Genomic DNA, 22,909 nt, shown 5'->3' on the forward strand with positions numbered 1-22,909 from the left:
TAAATGCCATCCATCCCACGGCTTCCTTAAATGGACAGTTTCGCAGAATTATTTGGAGAATTATCAAATTAAAATTAATACTTTTTATAAAACGTATCATTATAATAATGCTTGCCAACAAAACAGCACAGAATAATACATCTTTTTGCGAAATCTGCTGAAATAGAGTTTTTGGTGAATTTTTGAGATTTAAAATGTATCTTCAATACACACAACCACCCTTGAACCACCAACAAGTTTGGAATATTACTTGGAATTTTGAAAGACGTGTGGTACTGTGAATGCGAACACAGTTTAGTCATAAAAACATTCCGGGAAACTAGAAACTACATTTACTCAGTGTTATTATTGATCTGATGGCCATAAAACATGACTTGTTCATGTGTACTTGAAACCCAAAAAACAACAACACATAAACAAATTAACGCCACGACTTAGATAACACTTAATGAATATAAGCACTAATAATGAGTACGGGTTACCAGCGTTGTTTGCAATGCAGAAAATATTGGTTTTCACACAGGCCTATTTTCATTTCACAAAGCAACAGTTAAAATGCGTTTTAGTGATAGTAGACTGGTGTTTAATTTTTAAATAATATTTTTAACCTTCGTAATGTTTTGACCGTTTTCAACAACCTATTGTTAGAATAAAGAATATATAATATTCTTGAAACTGTTCCGTCCTGCGTGGTTTTTATTGATGAGTCTGAGCGTCCCTATATATTATGACGTCATTGTTCATTAAGGACGTTTTTTGAATGACAAGAGCATCACGGACGTTCCTCAGTCATCCTCCTCTTCCACTAGCACAACATCCGGGTCTGCATTCGGATCGAGACCTAAGCACTGGGTATAGAAGCCTTCTACACTGGTAACCACGTGGGATTTGCTGCGGACATCGAAGAGATCGCGAACGTCAGGGTAAATCTAAGAATAAAAAGCTTTATTTTTTATCCAATATTATTATTTCATCTTAGAATTACAGTCCACTCTCGTTATCTCGAAGTCGGCGGGAACAAAAATAAAAATCGAGATAACGAGAGTTCGAGATATCCGATTTGGCGTTTTCAAAGAAAAAAATCTTACGAACATTTACTTTGTTTTTAACATCTAAATACTTACTTAGTGGTCTAACTAAAGCCGTCACCGTGTGGCATAATACTCTCTATCTGATATATACGCGTTTTTACGAGGCACGATTAATTTTGCTATTTAAATGCTTAAAATGACGTGTTAAGTATTACAGAATTGCATGAACACATGCGGTTAAATTTTTTCTTAACTGTCGAGTAAACATCCGGTCATGTTGCTATTTAAAGTTGTGATGCAATTGACGTCCAATCAAAAAGATTTTTCAATCTGAACATGCGTAAATCCCGTTCCGGAAACTGAACTGTACATGTACATCTTGTATTTTGAAATTATTAGTACAGGATCAAATAAAAATGAAAAGCCATTTTGAGTCTTGTCTTTATTATCTGTATTACTCAACATCCCCAGGTCTAGATACAGGCTGTGTATTAATTGCAGTTAATTGATGTTAAAGTGACAGTTAAAGTGATAGGCCTTACTCAAGTGTTAAGGGCTAACGACATTACACACGTGTAATCATTGATGCAATTAACGGATCAATTTCCTACCGCACAGTATCGGGAGCAGCCGGGCAAAGCGGGACGGTGAAGTATCAAAGAAAAAATTTCTCACCTTTTGCCGACACTGGAACAGCTATTCGCACTTCGAGATAAACTACAGTAAATACATGTAAAATCGGGACTCAGGACAAAATTTTATATCGAGATATCGAATTATTCGACATAACGAAAATCGAGATATGCGATGTACATTTATATAGATAAAGAAGGAAAAAAGTTGGGACATTGAACTTACTTCGACATATCGAGAATATCGAGATATCCGATGTCGAGATAACGAGAGTGGACTGTAATAATTTGCATGGGGATGGGGATCTGAATTTCAAAATCACGAGAAGGTCTTATTCTGTATACACGTTTTGCAAGACCTGTTCACTGTTTCTGAAATGGATCTGGTTTATTCGTTGTGTATGTACATAACTTACAACAATTGGGTCGTATGGGATGGCTTCAATACGAAAATAACAATTCATTTCGTAAACACAAATACTTTCATGATATAGAATTGTTGGCTCAATCTCATTCCATACACATTTCACCAGAACTAACCCCAAACTACAGTTACATCATGTTCCAAAGTCCGACGGTCAACAGGCTAATAAACAGACTAAGACACTAAGTTGTGCCGGAAAATTGAAATGATAAATACATTTTGAATACTGCGTTTTTGATGTGTTTTTTCTTTCTAAATAATTGGTATGACCAAATAACGTGAAACTGTTACATTAATCTAATGGTACCTGTTGACGATGCGCTACTCCTGCCGCAACTAAGGCTTTGATGTATTGAGCGGTGTGCTGGAAATGGACTCGGTCTGCGGACATACAAGAATATAAGGAAGTTTACATACAGACAAGAAATGAGCTTTTCTTTGTGATAACGGTGATTATGCATGTAAGTAAAGTGTCGTACCAAATTAGCCTGTACATTTTACACGGGCTTATCAGGGAGAAACATTTCCACTTTATTTTTTTTTTCTCGTTTAAACAAAGTCTTCTTAGTGAAAATCTCGTTTAGCAAGAAAGGTTCTCTCCTGATAAAAATGTGCGGACTGCTTGTCACAGGGCGAGAAAGTTATGCGGCCAGTCTGAGACTCAAACCCGGGACACATTTCTTTTAAGGCGAATGCTCTCCCGACTGAGATAACCGGGCTGCCACACAACCTCTCTCCTAACAAGACCAAGTTCAGACCGTGACATAAACCCCCACTCGAATATGTATTCGTCCTCGAATACAGGGATTCGGAGTGTTAAATAATTTACAATTTGACCCCCCCCCCGAGACCATATTTAGGTCACGTCACGGCCCCACTTAGGGCGCCAAATATCAAAGGACCAGACTATTGGGCGACCAGTACGGGACTCGAACCCTGGACACGTCGCTTTCGGGACGAGTGCACTCCCGACTGAGCCAACCTGGCCACCACACGACTCTCCCCTAACGTGACTAAGTTAAGACCGTGCCATGCACAGGCTAAACTGGAACGATACTTGACGCACATGCATTAAGCTCCGTTTTCCCAGAGCTAGGCTAATATATTTTTTAGCTGGAAGCAATGTTTTGTGATTTCAATACAAATTGTTATAGAACTTGAAAATTCTTTGGTGTCGAACTGAACACTGGTGAAAACATCCAATTTTCCAACGCGTAAATTCTTGCTTAAAAACTTTTTGTATATTTTTGTGCTCTTATTTCCGTGCGTTACTTACTATCCAGCATTCCATGCAAAAGGAAAACTGAATGGTTCTTCATATTGGCCACGTGTTGAAATAACGGTGGCTCCTGTGAATAAAATAGATTCTTTATTAATCGATTCATTCGATCTAGATTTAAGAACACAATGCATCTTTTGAGAAAAAATATACAGACATATTATACATTATGCCAATTTTTCAGAGCGGATAAGTTTCCCCAAATACCTTATAATTGAGAATTACCGCAATGGACACTTCCGGGGTAAACCAATCTCAGTAATTTCACCATCAAGTTAACGTTACTATAGTGCCCGCCTAACACAGCGACACAAAATAGCATACACTGATTTGGTTTTAATGATGACGGACTATATTTTACGCACTGTTCGATACAGATGTTTTTTCGGTTCGACTTACTCAGTTGTTAGAGTGTCTGACTATGAATCCGATTATTGCGGGTTAGATTACCGAATCGGCTACATGGCTAGTGTATGTAATTATTTCTACGACAAGAGCGCCCTAACCCTGTTTAACATTGGACAGATGTTAATTACTGTCTTTTATTTGCGCTTTTAGTAGTGGTTAACCAGCTTACCATGAACAAGAAATATCTTTAAAAAAGATATACGGCGTAAATAGTTTAATGAATGAGATCAAGGATAGCGAATGTCTTTTTCTGTGCAGTTCTTAGCTGCATCACACGCAGTACGGGATGTTACGGGGAGTTTTCGCGGCTTATTTTACATTATAACATATTGCTGGTCATAAACCTATAGATACAAAACAGAAAACCAAAAGAAGAATGGAAGTGAAATTTAAACATATGAGTCAACCGGCCACACGAGAAGTATCCGTATTTATAGGCGCGTTCTTCGAACAAACCTGTTTTAGTGGTTTGTCGAGCATTGCTATTTGATTCGATTATTAACAGTATCAATTATCATCGTGCTAATGCTTAAAGTGATATTATGGGCATTTTGCACTGTTGAATTGAGCTGAAAAGAATTAACAGGTCAAAATAGTTAGTTAAAATGTGGTTACTGATTAATTATCTGCAACTCACCTTGCTACCAGTTGTTTATAAAAATATATTTTATATTCGATATTCTTACGTGACCCACCCAGTCCTGTAAGCTGAAATGATCCGTAAAACAATTTCGTGTCTTTGTGTCGTATGAACAAATCTGCACTAAAACTAAATTTAGGTTCAACTCGTAAACGCATGATCAGTTGTCAAACGAAAGTACGGTTGATATTCAAATGCATTATTTTTCTCTTTCTGGTATATTGTTTTAGTATGATGATGCTCAGAGCTCCAGATAAGAGGCGTATCTGCGTATTTACGCATTGAAAAAATAAAAAAACGCATTAAAAATCAGCCCGGTACGTAACAAAACGCTTTACAAATCTGGGTACGTATTTTAAATCGATGAAAGTGCGTAACCGGTTTAACCAATAATCCAGTTAAGTTTTTAATGTAAGTTAAACTTTGAATCAAAAGTAAGTCAGTCAAAATAGGCTTCTTATAAAAATAGCAGCCCATCATGTTTGTGGATCAAAAAGGGACGTTTAAAGCAACCTGCGGGAGTATTTTTAAAGAAAGTCTTTTCATATCGTCATTTAAAATATATTCTGTTTGCATTTAATAATATAAATAACAAATAATGAAACTATTTCTAGATTGAACACGCCATTTACTTTTTCCGTTTTCTTTGGAAATGTAAAATCCCCTTAAATATTTCTAACCCTTTATGGCTGAAACAATGGAGTAAAATACGCATTAACAATATCAGGGGGTGAAATACCCTTAAGACTAAATCCTTATCTGGAGCTCTGATGATGCTGCATTAATTAATATAAGTGTATATGAAGTAGAAACATCAAAAATAATCAACGGTTGCGATAGACACCTATAAACTGTTACATGCTCATAATATCACTTTAGTACATTAGGCAATATGGACGAATAATTATTGTTAAATTTATCATCAATAATATTTATCATTGTATTGTTGAAAACACATTAAGAATCTATTATTTACATACCATAATTATATTGCTGAATATCTTCATTTAACATATTTCTGGTCTAAAGAAAATTCATGGTCACCTAGTTCACGGATAGCGTCTTTATTATATAACGATTATTTTACTGGCCGCCAACTCCGGTGATGACCTGTATATAAACTCTGAATGTCCGCGAATTGACCCGATATACCTCGCGGGTTGAAATGCAATGCTTTAAAGTGAGGCCTCGCTTCCATTGCTCTTTATACTTTTACATGTTAACATGTTGACAGGAATAAGGAAGTAAGTACTAAATATGAGAACATAGCCTTTTAAGTATAAACGCTCTTGCGCTGGTAATACTCTGAAAATAAAAGGTGTACGCACAAACTGTATTGATCTCGAGAATTGAGTGTAAAACTGTTCTATCTATTAAGCCTTTTCATTCGAGATAAAATTGTTTCATACAGTAAAACAGTGTTACAAAGACGCGGATATGTTTCCAATGTTCTGGTGGTATACTCAAATCAGCCAATGGAATAAATGAAGTGTATTCATTCGTACCTAGACGCGGGAAATTTTATTGGAATTTTATTGGACACTTACAAAGGTCAGGCTAAGGTGAAAAGCTGGCTTATGCAGCTTACGCCGAAAAAGTGTGATACGGTTATTCGACTTGAGTTATTTATGAATGAACTACAATTGAAAAGGCGAAATATACACAAAAAGATAGCTATTTGCTTTTGTAGTAAAAATAAACACCACGAAAATATCTTAATCATTTTCTTGAATGCTTCTATACATGTTGAATTATGTTTAAGCATGTCTGGAATACAGATTATGCGAAGGTAATTTGTCCATAGCGTACCTGTAATATGCTGTATCCTTCGGAAGCCAAGTATTTATCGTTAAAGACAACATCTGAAACACACATACGGGTTTAAACGTTAATTTGTATATTCTGCTATGCATAAGCGGGGATTTGAGTATGGTTTTACCCACAAGATAAAGTAGTGGGTATTGCTACGGTTAATCTAATAGAGCCCGTCACTCAGAAAAGGAATTTTGAATGGTATGGGGCTGCGTGCAAAGCCCATATTATTGTTTAACCCTATAGCACTTAGAAACGTATTTTCACACATTTGTAGTCCATTAGAAAGTAAAATTTAATTAAAGACTTTTTTACTAGATTCAAGTTTTAATGGTTTCATTTCCAAACCTTATATGTTGATGAGCAGCAAACAACATAAACCCGAACAGACTGCGAGTTCTGATTTAATGTTGTTTGCACATAGCCATTTCCACTTTGCTTCTGAGTGGATAAGGGTTTATAATAAGTTTTTTTTAAACGCAAGTTTGCTAAAATAACCTGTGCATTTCATGGTCATTTGAGGTGGGTATATTTTGATCAGTGTATTGAACTAATTAAATAAGCATGGAAGTATTGTAATTGAAAAATGTTTAGTGTTAATGTACTAAATCAGCAGGTCTTGATACTTACCTTGTATATTAATTACATTAATGTATAGTTCCAATACTTACTCATAAGCGGGAAGTTGACAACAGGTGATATAGCGACCCCGCATGTAAAGACGTCATTCAAATCTGCACTCGTCGCCCTCAAGATCACAAAACCTCCATAATCCTTAAAATGAAAGAAATACCGTTTTATACGTAAAAGTAAAATTATATATGTAAACAGATGTTTTAAGTCTTATTTGAATTTTAAAGAAAAAAGGATCACCTTTATCATCAATTTATTTTAATATAATTTTCTTTCTTTATTTTTTTAATAAAACAAAAACAAACAACACAATCGTGTTTCAGAACGAATAACGGACATCAATTACCTTTCCCATAATTCCCATATTTTCGTTGACATAATGAAGTTGTCGAAAGTACCTGAAGTAAGATAAAGTAACAAATAATATCAGGCCCATCTAAAATGGCTACCGGGGTATTTACATTTTTATAAAAAAAATAAAGTAAACTCAAACAAATACATGTGCCAGTTTTTAGTAGTTCTTACCCATACTTAAAAAAGCAAGGCAAGGTTCCTTTCATGAACATTATACACATTTAGTTTTGGTGAAATGACTGAAGATTCCCTCCACGATTGAATATATTGGTTTCTTATACGCCTTGTGGGATAATGAACGATTTTTGTTTTGCACTGCACCACTATTGTTCCAAATGTAACTGCATTTATTATCATATATCGCTTGATCAACATGGCCCAGTTCACTGCTACATGATCATTGTATCTCCTTAGTAAGTATAACATTTTATTTATGCAACCAAAATCTTGCATAGTTGATAATTTTAAAAAATATTTGACATACTTTATGTGTGCATCGATACATAACCAGAAAAGTCCACAATCCCAGAAGACATACCAACAGACGGACAGACAGACAGACAGACAGACAGACAGACAGACAGACAGACAGACAGACAGACAGACAGACAGACAGACAGACAGACAGACAGACAGACAGACAGACAGACAGACAGACAGACAGACAGGCAGGCAGGCAGGCAGGCAGACAGACAGACAGACAGACAGACAGACAGACAGACAGACAGACAGACAGACAGACAGACAGACAGACAGACAGACAGACAGACAGACAGACAGACAGACAGACAGACAGACAGACAGACGCAGACAGACAGACAGATAGACAGACAGACAGACAGACAGACTGACGCAGCGAGACAGACAGACAGACAGACGGACGGACGGACGGACAGATAGACAGACAGACAGACAGACAGACAGAGAGACAGACAGTTTATTCAGACTTAAACAAATGTACATCGTCTTCCTGCTTAAATAAACACACTATTCTCTGTCACGTAACTAGGCACAACAACAAAATAGTAATTTAAGAATACAAATACAAATAAATACAAACCATGGTAAGAACACGTAGGTTCTATAAAGGCGGTACTGAAGTTTTTTTAAAGTATTATTAAGAATTGCATTTCTTTTTTAACAAAAGCATCTTTGACAAATTTACACAGATTTTAAATTATTGATTTGTCACATGAGACTAGAAAATATGAAGTTTTAAAGGGGCCTTTTCACAGATTTTGGCATATTTTGAGGTTTGTAATTAAATGCTTTATATTGATATGTAAACATTGGATATAAAAAGCACCAGTAAAAAATCAAAAATATAATTTTTTTAAAAGAAAACAAAAGGTAACCCTCAGCAGGACTCGAACCTCTGACCACTGGAGTCCTGGAGTAAAAAGTCTAACATTTAGACCACTCGACCATCCTTCCGTATACAATTCGAGACGTATTTTATACTTCATATAAGCAATCCTCGAAGTTTCCCAAAATATAACGACAAAAACAGAACTCGCCAAATTATTAATTCGTTTCGCGTTGCAACGCTTTATAATTTTCGGGTTTTTAAATCGTCAAAAAATGCATATAATGGCTATTTAAGAGCATGGAAAATGTCCAGTATTACTGTTTCCTCACAAATATTATAACTAAAACGAAAATTTGCGAATCTGAAACAAGTTTGATCTATTTTGTCAATTTACCCACACGTGAAAATTTTAAATCGTCAAAAAAATGCATATAATATCCATATTTAAGAGCATGGTGAATGTCCAGTATTACTGTTTCCACACAAATATCATAACTGAAAAGAAAATTTGCGAATCTGAAACAAGTTTTATCAATTTTGTCAATTTACCCAAACGTGAAAAGGCCCCTTTAATACAGATGGCTTGATGATTAAGCATGCGTATCTTAAACAGTCATAGCGTTGTACGTGTTATATATAATCCCTGGCTCTGCATTCTGAAATTCGCAACAATACAGCAAAACATTCATCACTTTTAAATCAAACATATTGAATAAATGTTATTGGTAACTGACAAAATCGAAATAGATGAATGATAATGCATTTAATAGGTCGTTTGCTATGTATACTTGATTTAAGTCCACATGGGTTAGCGGCAAACCCAATTATGGTAAAGACTATAAAAGACTGTTCAATGTTCAATAGTTTGCCGTAAAAGAATCACTTTTCGTTTGATGATGGAAACCGCCGTTTTTAAAACACCAAAACTTTTGAATGCTCATAGTTCACAATCAAATTGTTTTCCGCGCAGAACTAATGTAGTAAATTTTAGTTGATTGGTGAGCTTTCTATACTGATTCAAACCTTCAGCCGGACGCTGTGGAACAAAAAAATGTTCCTTCGAAAGTATTCTATAAAATCATTAAAATTATATTGATGGCTAAATCAGGGTTTCGTGACAATGGGCAACATTTTATTTACCAATAATATCAACTGCGTTGTATACATCGTTCATAAGAAATTTTACACACCTCATAGAGGCAAGTACTTCGTCTTGTTCACGGGCCCCAAGGTTGCCTCGGACAGCCTTGAGCCACGCTTCTCCCCGACCCCTCGACCCACTTGTGTCTATGGTAACCACTATGACGCTGCGTTTGCTCACGAGGACTTGCAGCCAGTCTAGCTCGAACTTGCTGGTAACGGTGTGTTGTCCGATTCCGCTGTTTCTGAATAAATTTTGAAGTGCCCATGGTATTTTTCAAATTATAATATACACATAAATGTGCAAAATATGATCTAAGGATAATGCCATGGTATTTTTCAAATCATATGGTACACATATGTGTGCACAATATGAGCTAAGGATGTTGAGTAACAGAAGACTTTGATTTCGTTGCAAAACACTTACTGTGATCACGATTTTTACGTATAATGTTTAGAAATAAGATCTAAATGTTGTTTTCACTTGAAAAAAATGTAGATCATAGTTTTAAAAAAATTGAAAAATTTGAAATGTAAAAAAATGGCCATACAAACTTAAACTGATACCGGTGTTTGAATTTTTATAATATGTATTTATAAGAGTGAAAATACATCAACAACATGTTTGAAACCTGTCATCCAAAAACCTACTTTCAATTTTAATGAAATTCTCAGTGACAGCATAAAAGGAAAAAAAACACAGATGTTGAAAACTTATTAAAAAATCGTAAAATCTTAGGAGATGTTTGACATAAAAAGCCAAAAAAGGCTAATAGAAGTGACATAAACATGAAATTAAATGTGTATTAAATTTACACACAATTTAAAGCTTATTGTACGGTGGCATAAAGGGGACATATATGACGTGCGCACGCGATATCTATGACGTGCGCACGTCATAGTTATGACGTGCGCACGTCATAGAAATAGTTAAATAATATAACATAGGAACTATTTTATTTAACTAATTCTATGACGTGCGCACGTCATAGTTATGACGTGCGCACGTCATAACTATGGTGTGCGCACGTCATAGCTATGACGTGCGCACGTCAAAGCTATGACGTGGCCACATCATAACTATGACGTGCGCACGTCATATCTATCGCGTGCGCACGTCATAGATATGACGTGCGCACGTCATAGCTACGACGTGCGCATGTCATAGAAATAGTTGAATAAAATATTTCCTATGTCCCCTTTATGCCGCCATATTATTGGGAATTGCGTTTGAATCAGTTGGAATTCTTCAATGTGCCAACCTTTAAATTGAAAGCAATAAAAACGTGTTCATGTATTTTATTAGCGCAAAGAGACCATGCAAGTATGACAGTATAGGATGTTGCACACTACGATGATATGAATATACTTACGGAACTATGATTACATTGTATTTGATGTCTTCCTCAATATTCAACTTTGGGGGCATGATCGCTTTGGCTAAAAGATCTAAAATAAAAAAAATCTTGATCTGAACTACACCTTATATCGATACGTTGACTTGAAGGATTAAAACCTTTCTCAAATAGATAGCGGTCATTACTCTCTAATAATCTTTTAATTGTTGATGGCTAAATTTCACGAGACGTTTTTGTTTTCTCCACACTCGGAAGAGATCGAGAAAGAATTACGTCTAACTCGTCAACAATTATTTCTTTTATAAGACATACCTCTCAATTTTAACGGAACCATCTTATTACCTACCTCATGTCCTTTTTTTTAAATTTTAGCGAGAGAAGAATGATTGTTCACACTTAATACATTTTCGCGTGGGGGTTTCACTTAAATGGTGTGTTTGTTGTACAAATTACGCGTCTAGATTAAACAATATGTCGGCTTAAGACTGAGCATTCGCTTCCTCGGCGTTTTAATCTGTGACCCATTTTGCCAGCTCTGACCTCAAAAGCGCCAGGCTGAATTTTTGGCGGAACTATTGTCAATAATACCCTTTTTGTGATAACGTCCAACAAAAACACGCCTTTTTATGTTATATTGTCGTACAAAAAAATGCTACTGGTTAAATATGTAACTCACAATTATTTGTTTCCTGGATTATTATTAAAATGTCATGCCAATCATTTCCGGGGTCATAAAACTCAGGTATTTAATAAAAATGTTCTATAGATGGTCATATATTTAGTAACAGGTTAAGTCCTGCAAGTTCATCATACGTACATGATTTGTCAGGCAACGTGATGTTGAAGAACTTGTACCAGGGCACGAGTTTCCCTTCCAAGTGCGCGCGCAGCTGCCAATTGTCCTCCAGAGTTTTTACTGCAAGGTTTTTATTCTTCCAATTAATGATTCCATATAAACTGATTGTTTGAATGAATTCATAATTGGTTGATATAAACGAATAAGATATACATAAAAAACAAAAGAAACAAATGAACAAACACACAAACTAACAAACAGACACATACATATATATATAATAAATAAATAAAAGCACACAAAATTAATGAAAAAATAAAATAAAAAATATTTATACAATAAAGAAGTACAACAAATAAATAAATAAATAGATACATGAACAATAACGTTGTCATAGATACAAGAGCAGTCCGTTACCAGGTAAATGTTGTCAGAGAAAGAACTTGGTTAAAGAAGTTTAATACACCTAGCTTTAGTACTTTTTAGGTATAGCTGAATGCAGATTTTAGTTTTCAATTTTTATGGAGCCCTTTCAACCACAATTTAGTTTGAAAAAAAAGCTATTGAAATAACGTGCATAATGCCCATATGACTCACTATACTCATACCGCGTTTCTCAAACCGAACATAAGTGCTTTTTTTAAGTCCTCGCAGAATGCAGAGTTTAGTTTACACTTTTTTACCAGAGAAACCATTAATTTCGTCTGACAAATGGCCCTCTATTTACATACTTAGTTTCATCAACTTAGCTTAAGGGGCCGTCCAACAGATTTTGGCATGTATTAAAGCTTGTCAATAACTGCTTTAAATGCTTTATATTGATAAGTTTAAACATTTGAACCAAAAATCTCAAGTAAAAAACAAGAATGCAATTTAAAAAAAAGAAAGAAAAAACGTTAACCTCTACAGGGCTCGCACCACTGACCCCTACAGTCATGGAAGCTTGGAGAAAAATGTCTCCCGACTTTACCACTCGACCATCCACGCTCACGTCAAATGCGGAGGTATTGTTTAGCTATATAAGCAATCCTCGTAGTTTCCCAAAATATCGATTCGCGTCGAACGACGTTTTATTCTGTTGGACAGTCCCTTTAAGTACTTTTTGCGTCTTCGCACAATCGAGATTTTTCGGTCGCACTGATGAGCGGACGGACAACGCATTTACTGACAAAACTGAAGCGACGAGCTACTTCACCATATGACTCACTTACCAAGCCTCATCAACCAAGCTGAAGTTCGTCTTGAGTTATCACAGGATACAGATTTAAGTTGTCATTTATTTCTGTAGCAAAAGCATCGGTAACCATAGCAAATACTTTTGTCGAAAAACCTGTCCTACGGTAACGTTGTTTTCCGACTAAGCATGGTCATTTTTTGAGTTAACACAGGAAGTAGATTCCGACAGACCGATGAAAATCTTAAAGTACCCTCGTTTATACACCAATATGGCGCTTATAAATAAATTCGGTAGTATTGACCGAAAAAACTTAAGACAGGAAAGACATAAAGACCGGCGGAAAGAACGGTATGAAAAGGGACCCAGAAACGAACCAATTAACGACTCAATAAATCAATAAATAAATAACCCAACCTTAGTTCTCATGACGACCACATATATATGTGTCAAACACAAATTAAATAATAACTGTAATCGAACATTATGCAATTCGTGATCGTAAAACAGTTTTAACATTCAATCACAAAGAAAATAACTCTTTAAAAACGAAGAGTAATACTGACTAATTATTTCTATTTCGAAGTCGTTCGTTTGCAATATATTGCTAGAAATAGGAATAATGGTCAACTTCACAGTCATGGCCTTAATTCAAACAATATGCACGAATCCACATTAAAGCTCACTGAAAAAAGTATATGACTTAAAATATTATTTATGACGAATTCGACTTTGACATAAGACTAAGAATACCAAATAAAAGCATTTTTGTTGAACTAAATATGTATTTACCATCAAATACCACTTTACTCACGAGGTGTGAGTTGTTTGAGTTAATTGACAAACGAATTTGTAATTTACAAAGAAACATATGTACTGCAGTCTGCATAAATGCGATTTATAAAGTTTATTCTTTATTCAAGTCTTAGAAACGATGGTAACTAAGGACGAAGATCAACTCACCGTGACTATCAGGGGTTGCATATACACTATACGAAGGCACACCGGGTCCCAAACACTCTAGCACGTAATACTGCCCGTGAGGACTGAAGTCCGCATCTACGTACAGACAGTCCGAATTCACGTTGCACGTGACACACGTCAGTTGACGGAACGAATGCACGGCTTTGTTGACGTAGACGCTATACAATTGGCGTTGCGTGGAATTCTTTAATGGTATGCCGAGGAAATAACTGGAATTTATATGTGTATTGTAAAAGAATATTCAGAGAGTTCGGTTTATTCAACATTTTTTAACAAAGAAATAGAAGGAGAAAATACGGGACTGGCCCGACCGTCCGGAATCGGGAGAGTTCCGGTATTCAGAGAGTCCGGTATTGGCAGAATTTACTGTATATGATTTCATGATGATAAATACCTGATTCATACACAATTCTTTTTTCAAGCTAAATACTGGCTTTATGAAGTTAATGTTTAGAATGCAACACATGAACTACAGATTGAAATACAGATCCGTAATACAAACAATAAAAAATATAAATCGTTAACATACACTATTTTTATGCATATGTGCTTGAGTGTTTATATGTGTGTATGTGTTTATTTCGAAGTGTATAAGGTCCATCCGCACATTAGGCTGCATTGTGTGAGGACCCGGAGAGTGCAGCACACACTCTAACCTTCTCGCCAAAGTAAAAAAAGTTGGATCAGTTTTCACTTAAATATGTTTTTTTAGGTACTAAGTAGTTTACTGAAAGGCATTGCAATTTGGTGTGCTGTAAGGGAAGCCGAAGCACACGAAGGAAATCCCACCTGTCAAATACGAGGGCAACCAGACAATCTCACATGCGGGAGCCTGTATTATGCCAGTGCCGCTTTAGTGAGAAGCGCGTGGACCTACTAGTGCTCTAAAGGGACAGCAGTCACAGCACACGTATATTTGCATTAAGGGGGAAGTAATAAGAAGAGAGAACATGTCACGTGGCAGTGAAACGTACACTGATTGGTTGCTATATCCAACGATGCGCTCAACCTCCACGTCTTTCACTGTGACAAAAATCATCCGACCATCAATTCCAGTCGCCTAATTAATGAAATAACAAGTGTTAGAAGCAATCATAATATACCTACAACTTTTAAAATAGATTTAACTGTTGTTGTCATAAAACGCTCTTGTTTTTACGTTCTTCTAGTAAATGTTAACGTCTTGCACTTTATAACTGATTTTATTTCAATATTCTATTGTTCAATCCAAATCATTTCGAAAATGTGAACACATTTTACGCAAAATGGATACCAAGTTGTATTTGAAAAATGACCTTTAACGTATGCCGCCTTTTAAGATTTAACGCAACATTTAATTTTCTTTTTATGTCCCGGCGTCAACTGTATGAATATTACATTAAATATTATTTCACCTCTAGCTGGTAAATCGACGATTTTTGTATAAATGATCTTTAGACGCGTTCTGTACCGTGATATCTACACTGGCGTCCACCAAGGCCACACTGTTTATGCTGTCTCCCGCACCGTTAGGCCGTGGCGTCACCAGGAAATACTCCTCACCGTTAGATGTCGGCAAAAGATGGGTGACCTGTATTGAGATTTATTAAAATTATTATCCTATGAACAAGTAAAAGAACTCATTTAATAATTAATACAATTGAGAATCGTTATGGGAAAACGAGGCTTAATGCATGTGCGTAAAGTGTCGTCCCAAATTAGCCTTTCGTCCTTAAATGGGGTTTCTCCAAGAAGATACTTTCTTTAAACGAAAATTACAATATAAGCGAAAAGTGTCGTCCCTGATTAGCCTGTGTGGAATGCACAGCTTAATATTGAACTAGACTTTACGCACATGCATTAAGTCCCGATATCCAAAAGCGATGCTATATTAGTTTTGTTAGAAAAAAGTTAAATAACACATTTACTATAGATACAATAACATTGTAAAATTAATCCAATGCTTTTCGTCCTTAATTTAAGAAAAAAAACAGTAATGTACATTGTTTTTTAATATATTTACGATATTTATTTCGCTAGACAACACATACTTTTCAAAATATGAAAGAACCAAATACATGGGAAAGAGTGTTATATTAATACCACTTATATACGGTTTTCATTATAGGAAGGCAAATTCTTTAAGACTTTATTTAAAGGAGTGATTTTTTTCACATAATTCCATGGGTTTTCGTTTTACCAGCACGTGTTTCGGATTCATATCTATGTCAATCTACAATACAATGAGTATTTACCGGGTCAATCCAACCTGTTGCCGCTGTCAGCCACAGGTTCTGCAAGGATAGTTTACAATACAATAAAACATATCAGCTTCATTAACGCATTGCTTGTGGTAGGTCCTTAATATGTTGTGAAGTATTATGAAAGTACATAATAATTATCAATTAACTGCACACGACGTATTTAACGTAAGGCTACGTCCACTTATTCATTAAATCACCGTTATATGTCAAGGCGAAAAAAAACTCTCCGAAATAAGCATGGTATCTCGTATTTATTGGGATTAGAGTCTTATTTTTATTAAATAATGTCACAAACTAGTTTTTAAAATGATCATGCACATAAAGACGAAAATAAAAAAACACGAGCACAATCACTGAACCATGTCATAAAACAATCCTCACGTCGTAACAGTATCCGGTCTTGGCAACGCAGACGCAGATCACGGACTCATTCTGTCTGGGATGCAGCCATGCGACGGCAAACGTTACGTCGTTAAACCACGTCACTGATGTAACGTAAGACGTCCTGAATTAAATCCACACTTCAAGCCTTAGATTTCAGACAATAAAATTAATACGTTAATACCAACAGTCGTATGTTGAATGTTCATTTAAAAATAGTTATATATGAACATAAACGAATGCGCGCGATTAGACGTCGAACCTAATATTTCGTTTAGGAATATTCTGAAATGACGATAAGGGCTAAACAGACACGGACAGTACTTACTTTGTGGGAAACTGTAAGGGCGCCCTTAACACTTTGGTCAAATTTGTTTTAAAACTGTATAACTTCAACTTCATGTTCGGATAAGAATTACCGTTCTGAAAGATAATATCGCAATTGAAATGTATCACATCTAAACCACAATACCAACAACTGAAATTTAAAAAAATACAATCAAGATAGCGTGTACTATATTGTTCATAAGTCATGGCATTGTGTCGGGACTGAATATCCTGAAAATGAAGATCCAGAGCTACAACGGGGTATTGAATCCAGGTCCTCCGAAGTGATAAGCAGGCACTTTAACCGCTTCGCGAGAGAGCTAGTCGCACAGCCAAGCTACTGGAAATTGCCTTGATAAATTACACGATACCCGCCAACGGAACAATTTTGTGCCAGCAGCCAGGGTAAGCAAGAAACAATTTGTGGCGGCCAGGATGGGTAACTGGCTGAGCAGAGTGTTCTAATGTGCCAGGAAACATGGGCTCATTGATTGAACTTGGTTATTCAGTATACGATACACCATTAGCATTATTTATATCATTGGGAAAGTCTACTTATAGTTTAATAAATTCCAATCGTAAATAAAGTCTATGTTTATTGTCTGTATTGAGAGCTTATTGTAAATTTATAAATACAACCAGAGTATAAAAGCGAAGTTAACAAAATAGTGTTATGTACATATGCAAAGTTAATCATTATATTGATGTAAATAATTAGCAAACAACCTTGATATGCGCTTGCCGAAAGTAGAAAGTAAACAAAACTTAAATTATACATCCACTATGGTAAGCAAAGTTTGTTGTTAGTTCATGCTCAATGCATATCACTATTTCTCCATGTGAGATTTCCCAATATTAAAGTGTCTGCAATACATTATTATTATTATATTATTATTATACCGGATTTATATAGCGCCCTATTCATGCAAAAGTACACGTTCAAAGGCGCTTTACATAAGAACATATGACGTATCGCAGATACGAATACAAATTTTGCAACACTGTTTCAAAAGAAATCGATCAAAACTACTCAATAATAATATAATACTACTCTATTATACCTATACCATAAGTACTACGTAAAAACATGCACAGTAACCATAGATTAGAAAGATCAACAAGACTATATACAGTAGAATTGCAATAACTCGAGCTGGCAATTTCTCGAAAACTGGCGATTACTCGAGCATTAAAGAAAGTCCCTAGCATTTTCCTTTAATGTCTATATAAAAATACCCGCGATAACTCAAACATGCGATTTTCGATAACTCGAGGTCGTAGGCCGGTCCCTGAAAGGCATTTCACACCTAATTAACTGGCAATTATTCGAGGAGGCTTTCTCGTCTGGTCGGTACTAAAAATATTCGTGTTGTGAAAAAAGCGCAATCACTATATATACCATAGACATTATATAGACATAAAATGATAAATATGTGTTTATAGACATTGTAAGTATAGCCTGGTAAACAGACTAGAGAAATCTGAAAGTTACACGCACAGGTCTGTGGCAATGGGGGTCTGGGCTACTTTATAAATATGAGGTCGATATACAATGAACATCGGTAGATTACGTCTACTGTAATTATTTGGACTAGGGATGGGCCACTGTGACTTCCAACACATCAGCCCCGTTATGTCCTGAATTAAATACATGTATATTTTCTTGAGTGCCAACTGCAACTTACAAATATCAAAAATATTCACGGCAGTCAATTTATTGTGTAGGTCTACTGGTCTTAATGACAATAATAAACGTATTTAGTTAAATGGAGATTATATAACAAAGGGAACTAATTTAGCTTATTCAGTATACTAGTGAAAATGATTCGGATGTTTTCGCTTTTTTTCCGAAAAGTAATGTATTCAACATACGTAAAATAAACGCGCGCCACCTGTTGTCATAATTTGGTAACTTGCATTCTGCTTAGTTGCATTCTGCTTACTGCCTGTTTCTAACTGCCGTTGTTAATGACGCTTAGTGGCAAAGCCGATTATGACTGGTTTCAGGAATAATGAACACACAAACATTGGATAAACACCAAACATGTTGCAACAATCATCAAGTATAACCGAAAAGAGAACAAGCATGTTAGAATTGTCATAAAGCATGTTAGAATAAACATCACGCATAATGTAAATATTCATCATGAATGATGTAATGTTGCAACAATCATCAAGTATAAACGAACAGACAACAAGCATGCTGGAATTGTCGTGAAGCATATTAGAAAAAGCATCAGTCATAATGTAAATATTCACCACGAATGATGTAATTTTTACCTAAATACCCTTCCATATTTTTCAGATATACAGGCGATTGTCCATTTAAGGCTTTGAACGCATTGGTAAGTATTTTGAAGTGGATTCTTTTTTCTACTGGGAGCCAGTGTAGTTCTTTAAGGATCGGTGTTATATGACTATAGCGGGTTGTTCTTGTGATAACACGCGCCGCAGTGTTTTGAACATTTTGTAGTTTCTTGATAGCTGATGTTTGTGTTCCATACAGCAGTGCATTGCAATAGTCTAGCCGAGATGTGACAAGTGAATTGACCAATGATTTTGTGGCATTTGGTGTAAGATATTTCCTGATGTGACCTATCTGCCTAATCTGACCGAAACATGATCTACTTATAGCATTAATATGGCGTTCCATGTTCATACATAATATGATCCGGGTCACAAGCACATTCTTATCATTCGTTTATGAAAATGACACGTTTTAATTTCTAACAGACGAATATACACTCACGGAATACAAAATAACCTAGCACAAATATAACAATTACAGAGAAAGTTACACAATATGATTATTATTTTCAAACGAAAAGAGTTTTCAAAGTAAAAAGTTATTTTTTGATATTCCAGATGTATCTTTTGGCCCTGTATTTTTGAGAATTGTAATGCGTCAAAGTCATAAGCGGCATCATAATTTCATTCCACGAACGACCACTGTTTTTAAAAACGCATATTTAACATATTTAAATGAAATTACCGAAGATAATAATCATCATACTTGAACTGCTCTTGTTCATACCATTGGGTACCGGAAGTTCTTTAGGCCATGATAGGCGTTGCTCGAATCTCCAAACTCTATCATGTTTATAGATGGAACGGAAGTGACGTCATTCTCGACGTACACGAGGTAACTGTCGTCTGGTGAAAGCCACATCATGGAGTCAGACCGCAATAGTTCTTCTGGAAGGAACGAAGCTTGTAATATTAATTAACGGCACATATTTCTATGAAACTTTTGTGTTAGTTCTTTTAATGAGACACATTTTATCTCATTTTTTACTTTTACCTATATAACAACAGTGTACCGGAAATTTTCAGAACGTTACAAAACAAAAACGCAATAAATACAACAATAGTTTTGTTTTTGCTTTTTTGATACTTTTCTGCATCAACGTTCAACATAAGTATACTAAAATGCAATTGTCACAATGTATTAAACGTTCTCTACCGCCATATGTCAAATCTGGCACTCCGTTGAAAACGTCACCGGGGGCGCCTGATGACGTCAGAGATATAAACTTGTTTACGGATAATGTCTTCGCTTCTTTAAAGTAGATATTGTTTCCCTGGACTGCCAACTTAAAAGAAAGAAATTGCTTAAAATCGATGATCTTTATATGGTCTTTATATGGTATGGCATAACACTTCGTGAAGAGTATGGACAGGTATGGCATAACACTTCGTGAAGAGTATGGACAGGTATGGCATAATACTTCGTGAAGAGTATGGACAGGTATGGCATAACACTTCGTGAAGAGTATGGACAGGTATGGCATAATACTTCGTGAAGAGTATGGACAGGTATGGCATAATACTTCGTGAAGAGTATGGACAGGTATGGCATAACACTTCGTGAAGAGTATGGACAGGTATGGCATAACACTTCGTGAAGAGTATGGGCAATCTGTTATGCAAATTGTAGTCATTGTTTAGTTTTCAAATAATCGGAATATCATATTAAAAAGGATAAACCTATCATCTATTGAAATTTATTAATACATACGGATAACAAACCAAATATTCTAAAGGTAAAACATTAATCTTTGAAAAACCAGATTCTGTCCGTTGTTGGTCCAGGCGACATATTGGAACACGTGACCCAGTGGACCAATCAAATCACTTGTAATTCGATTATCGGTATTGTACATTCGGTAACGGCTGACGCTTTGGTGATCGGAAATCTGTAAAAAAAAAATGACTTTAAATTAAAAACAAACATACGCGACATTTAAAATAGCATTGTTAGACTTTATGAATATCATCTTCAACTCCAAAAACACGTCAATCAGTATAATAACCGTAGTGCTAATCACCAACAAGAACATGCTCCTCCATCATCACGTGACGTCGCATATTAATATCTTCCATATGTTTCGGGCAATACTTCGATCAAAAAGTTTGAAGGATGGACACTGTGATTAATATTTGCAATTGAGTTCCCCTACTGTAGACATACGAAACTAACGGACAGACAGACGGACAAACTAACCAATTGATTTATGCAATTTTTAAACGATGAATTTGTTTATATTAACACTGTCGATTCCTCTATTTAACAATTGATCATTAAAATAATGATGATGATACAAAAAATTTGTGGTCGTGAAAATCGCACGCTTTAAATTGTCAAACAATTGAAGATTGGATCTTATTTATTTAAAGGTATTGAATACTGCTTAGTAAAAAAAGTGTCCAACAAAGTAAATAAATGATTAAATGGGGTGAGGGCAATTATTATTTTTTCAATGAGATAATCATTTTGCAATGCAAAGATTTAACATACTTAATTTATCATTAATATAAAGTAATTTATTTTATGCTTTCCGGTGGTTTATAGAGAAATATCAGTGAAATAAAACTGGTATTTCACTGTTTCGAACAATGAAAAATAACAGTGAAAAATATCGATATTTTTCACGGTTTTACTGTAAAATGACGTCATTTTTTCGACGAAATGACGTCATAAATCCAGCGAAATTATCCAGTTAAACTCTTTTACAATGTAAATAAACGGCGAAAAAAGGCATAAAATAAAAAGAAAATTTGTTGGATTCGATGGATAATCGATTTTTATTCACTTGTAATCATAGAAAAAATATATTTTCACTCGTGGCTGCGTCACTCGTGAAAATATTATTTTATATGATCACTCGTGAAATAAAATCGATATTCCATCGAATCCAACAAATATCCTCTAAATATTAACATGATTGTCATGCAAATTGTTATGATGGTTCATGTTTTATTGTATAGAAACACTAAAAAAACGTCTTTTGAACTTTTTTTCTCATAAATACGGCTGTACAATTCGTAAGCAAGCTATCGTGGGGAAATAAGTTCCGATAGAAGCATATACCAGTCAAATACAATATCTTGTTTTAGTGCCACAATGACCGATTTAACCGACATCGGAATGCGATCATTTGCGGTTAATTCAATTTATTTATTTGAAACCTAGTACCGCAGTAGTTCGACATATGCTTCTTGTTTGAATTATGCATGGGCGACACTAAATTATCGATGTTCAATAATGCAATTATTTGTTAAGATATCATGCGTTTGCTACATAAACCTATGAAGACAGTACTATAAAACCAAGTGTATGCGTTTAACACGAACGTTACCACGTGTTATTGGCAAAAAAGCAACATGTTTAACAAGTGTTAAATAGACGGATCTCATGATGCAGCAACGAAGCCATTTGACCACATACAGTTAAATCGTACATGTATAATACTGTTTATATGTAATTCAAATAACAACAGACGTTCAGTAAAGATACTGCATGTATGGACTTCATAAGAAATGGAAAAAAGCAATTGCAGAAAATATACTAGTAAATCAAAATGTATTACATCCACTCACATACAATTACTGTTCATTAAGAAAGCATCACACGGCTGCTTTTCAGTTGAAGGTGGTGAACACATTTACCATATAGTGTCAAGGATGGCGTTATACAATTTATT

At 35.3% G+C, this 22,909-nt stretch overlaps 1 protein-coding gene across 1 annotated transcript in view; it reads right to left on the reverse strand.

Moving 5' to 3' along the window:
* Positions 1 to 434: 434 nt before the first annotated feature.
* The window catches only part of LOC127844750 (dipeptidyl aminopeptidase-like protein 6), a 41,195-nt gene continuing 18,720 nt past the window's right edge, over positions 435 to 22,909 (reverse strand). Inside the window, exons 4-18 of the mRNA XM_052375210.1 lie at positions 19,970 to 20,120; positions 16,599 to 16,722; positions 16,209 to 16,247; positions 15,425 to 15,544; positions 14,949 to 15,034; positions 13,954 to 14,183; positions 11,838 to 11,936; positions 11,036 to 11,111; positions 9,713 to 9,907; positions 7,206 to 7,257; positions 6,898 to 7,000; positions 6,224 to 6,276; positions 3,364 to 3,436; positions 2,395 to 2,468; positions 435 to 929 (exon numbers count right to left, since the gene is read on the reverse strand). Of these exons, the coding sequence (XP_052231170.1) occupies positions 786 to 929; positions 2,395 to 2,468; positions 3,364 to 3,436; positions 6,224 to 6,276; positions 6,898 to 7,000; positions 7,206 to 7,257; positions 9,713 to 9,907; positions 11,036 to 11,111; positions 11,838 to 11,936; positions 13,954 to 14,183; positions 14,949 to 15,034; positions 15,425 to 15,544; positions 16,209 to 16,247; positions 16,599 to 16,722; positions 19,970 to 20,120 (1,619 nt within the window). The 3' untranslated portion in view covers positions 435 to 785. The remainder of the gene's footprint in view (positions 930 to 2,394; positions 2,469 to 3,363; positions 3,437 to 6,223; positions 6,277 to 6,897; positions 7,001 to 7,205; positions 7,258 to 9,712; positions 9,908 to 11,035; positions 11,112 to 11,837; positions 11,937 to 13,953; positions 14,184 to 14,948; positions 15,035 to 15,424; positions 15,545 to 16,208; positions 16,248 to 16,598; positions 16,723 to 19,969; positions 20,121 to 22,909) is intronic.

The sequence above is a fragment of the Dreissena polymorpha genome, chromosome 9, assembly GCF_020536995.1.
Source record: "Dreissena polymorpha isolate Duluth1 chromosome 9, UMN_Dpol_1.0, whole genome shotgun sequence".
NCBI classification, from domain to species: domain Eukaryota; kingdom Metazoa; phylum Mollusca; class Bivalvia; order Myida; family Dreissenidae; genus Dreissena; species Dreissena polymorpha.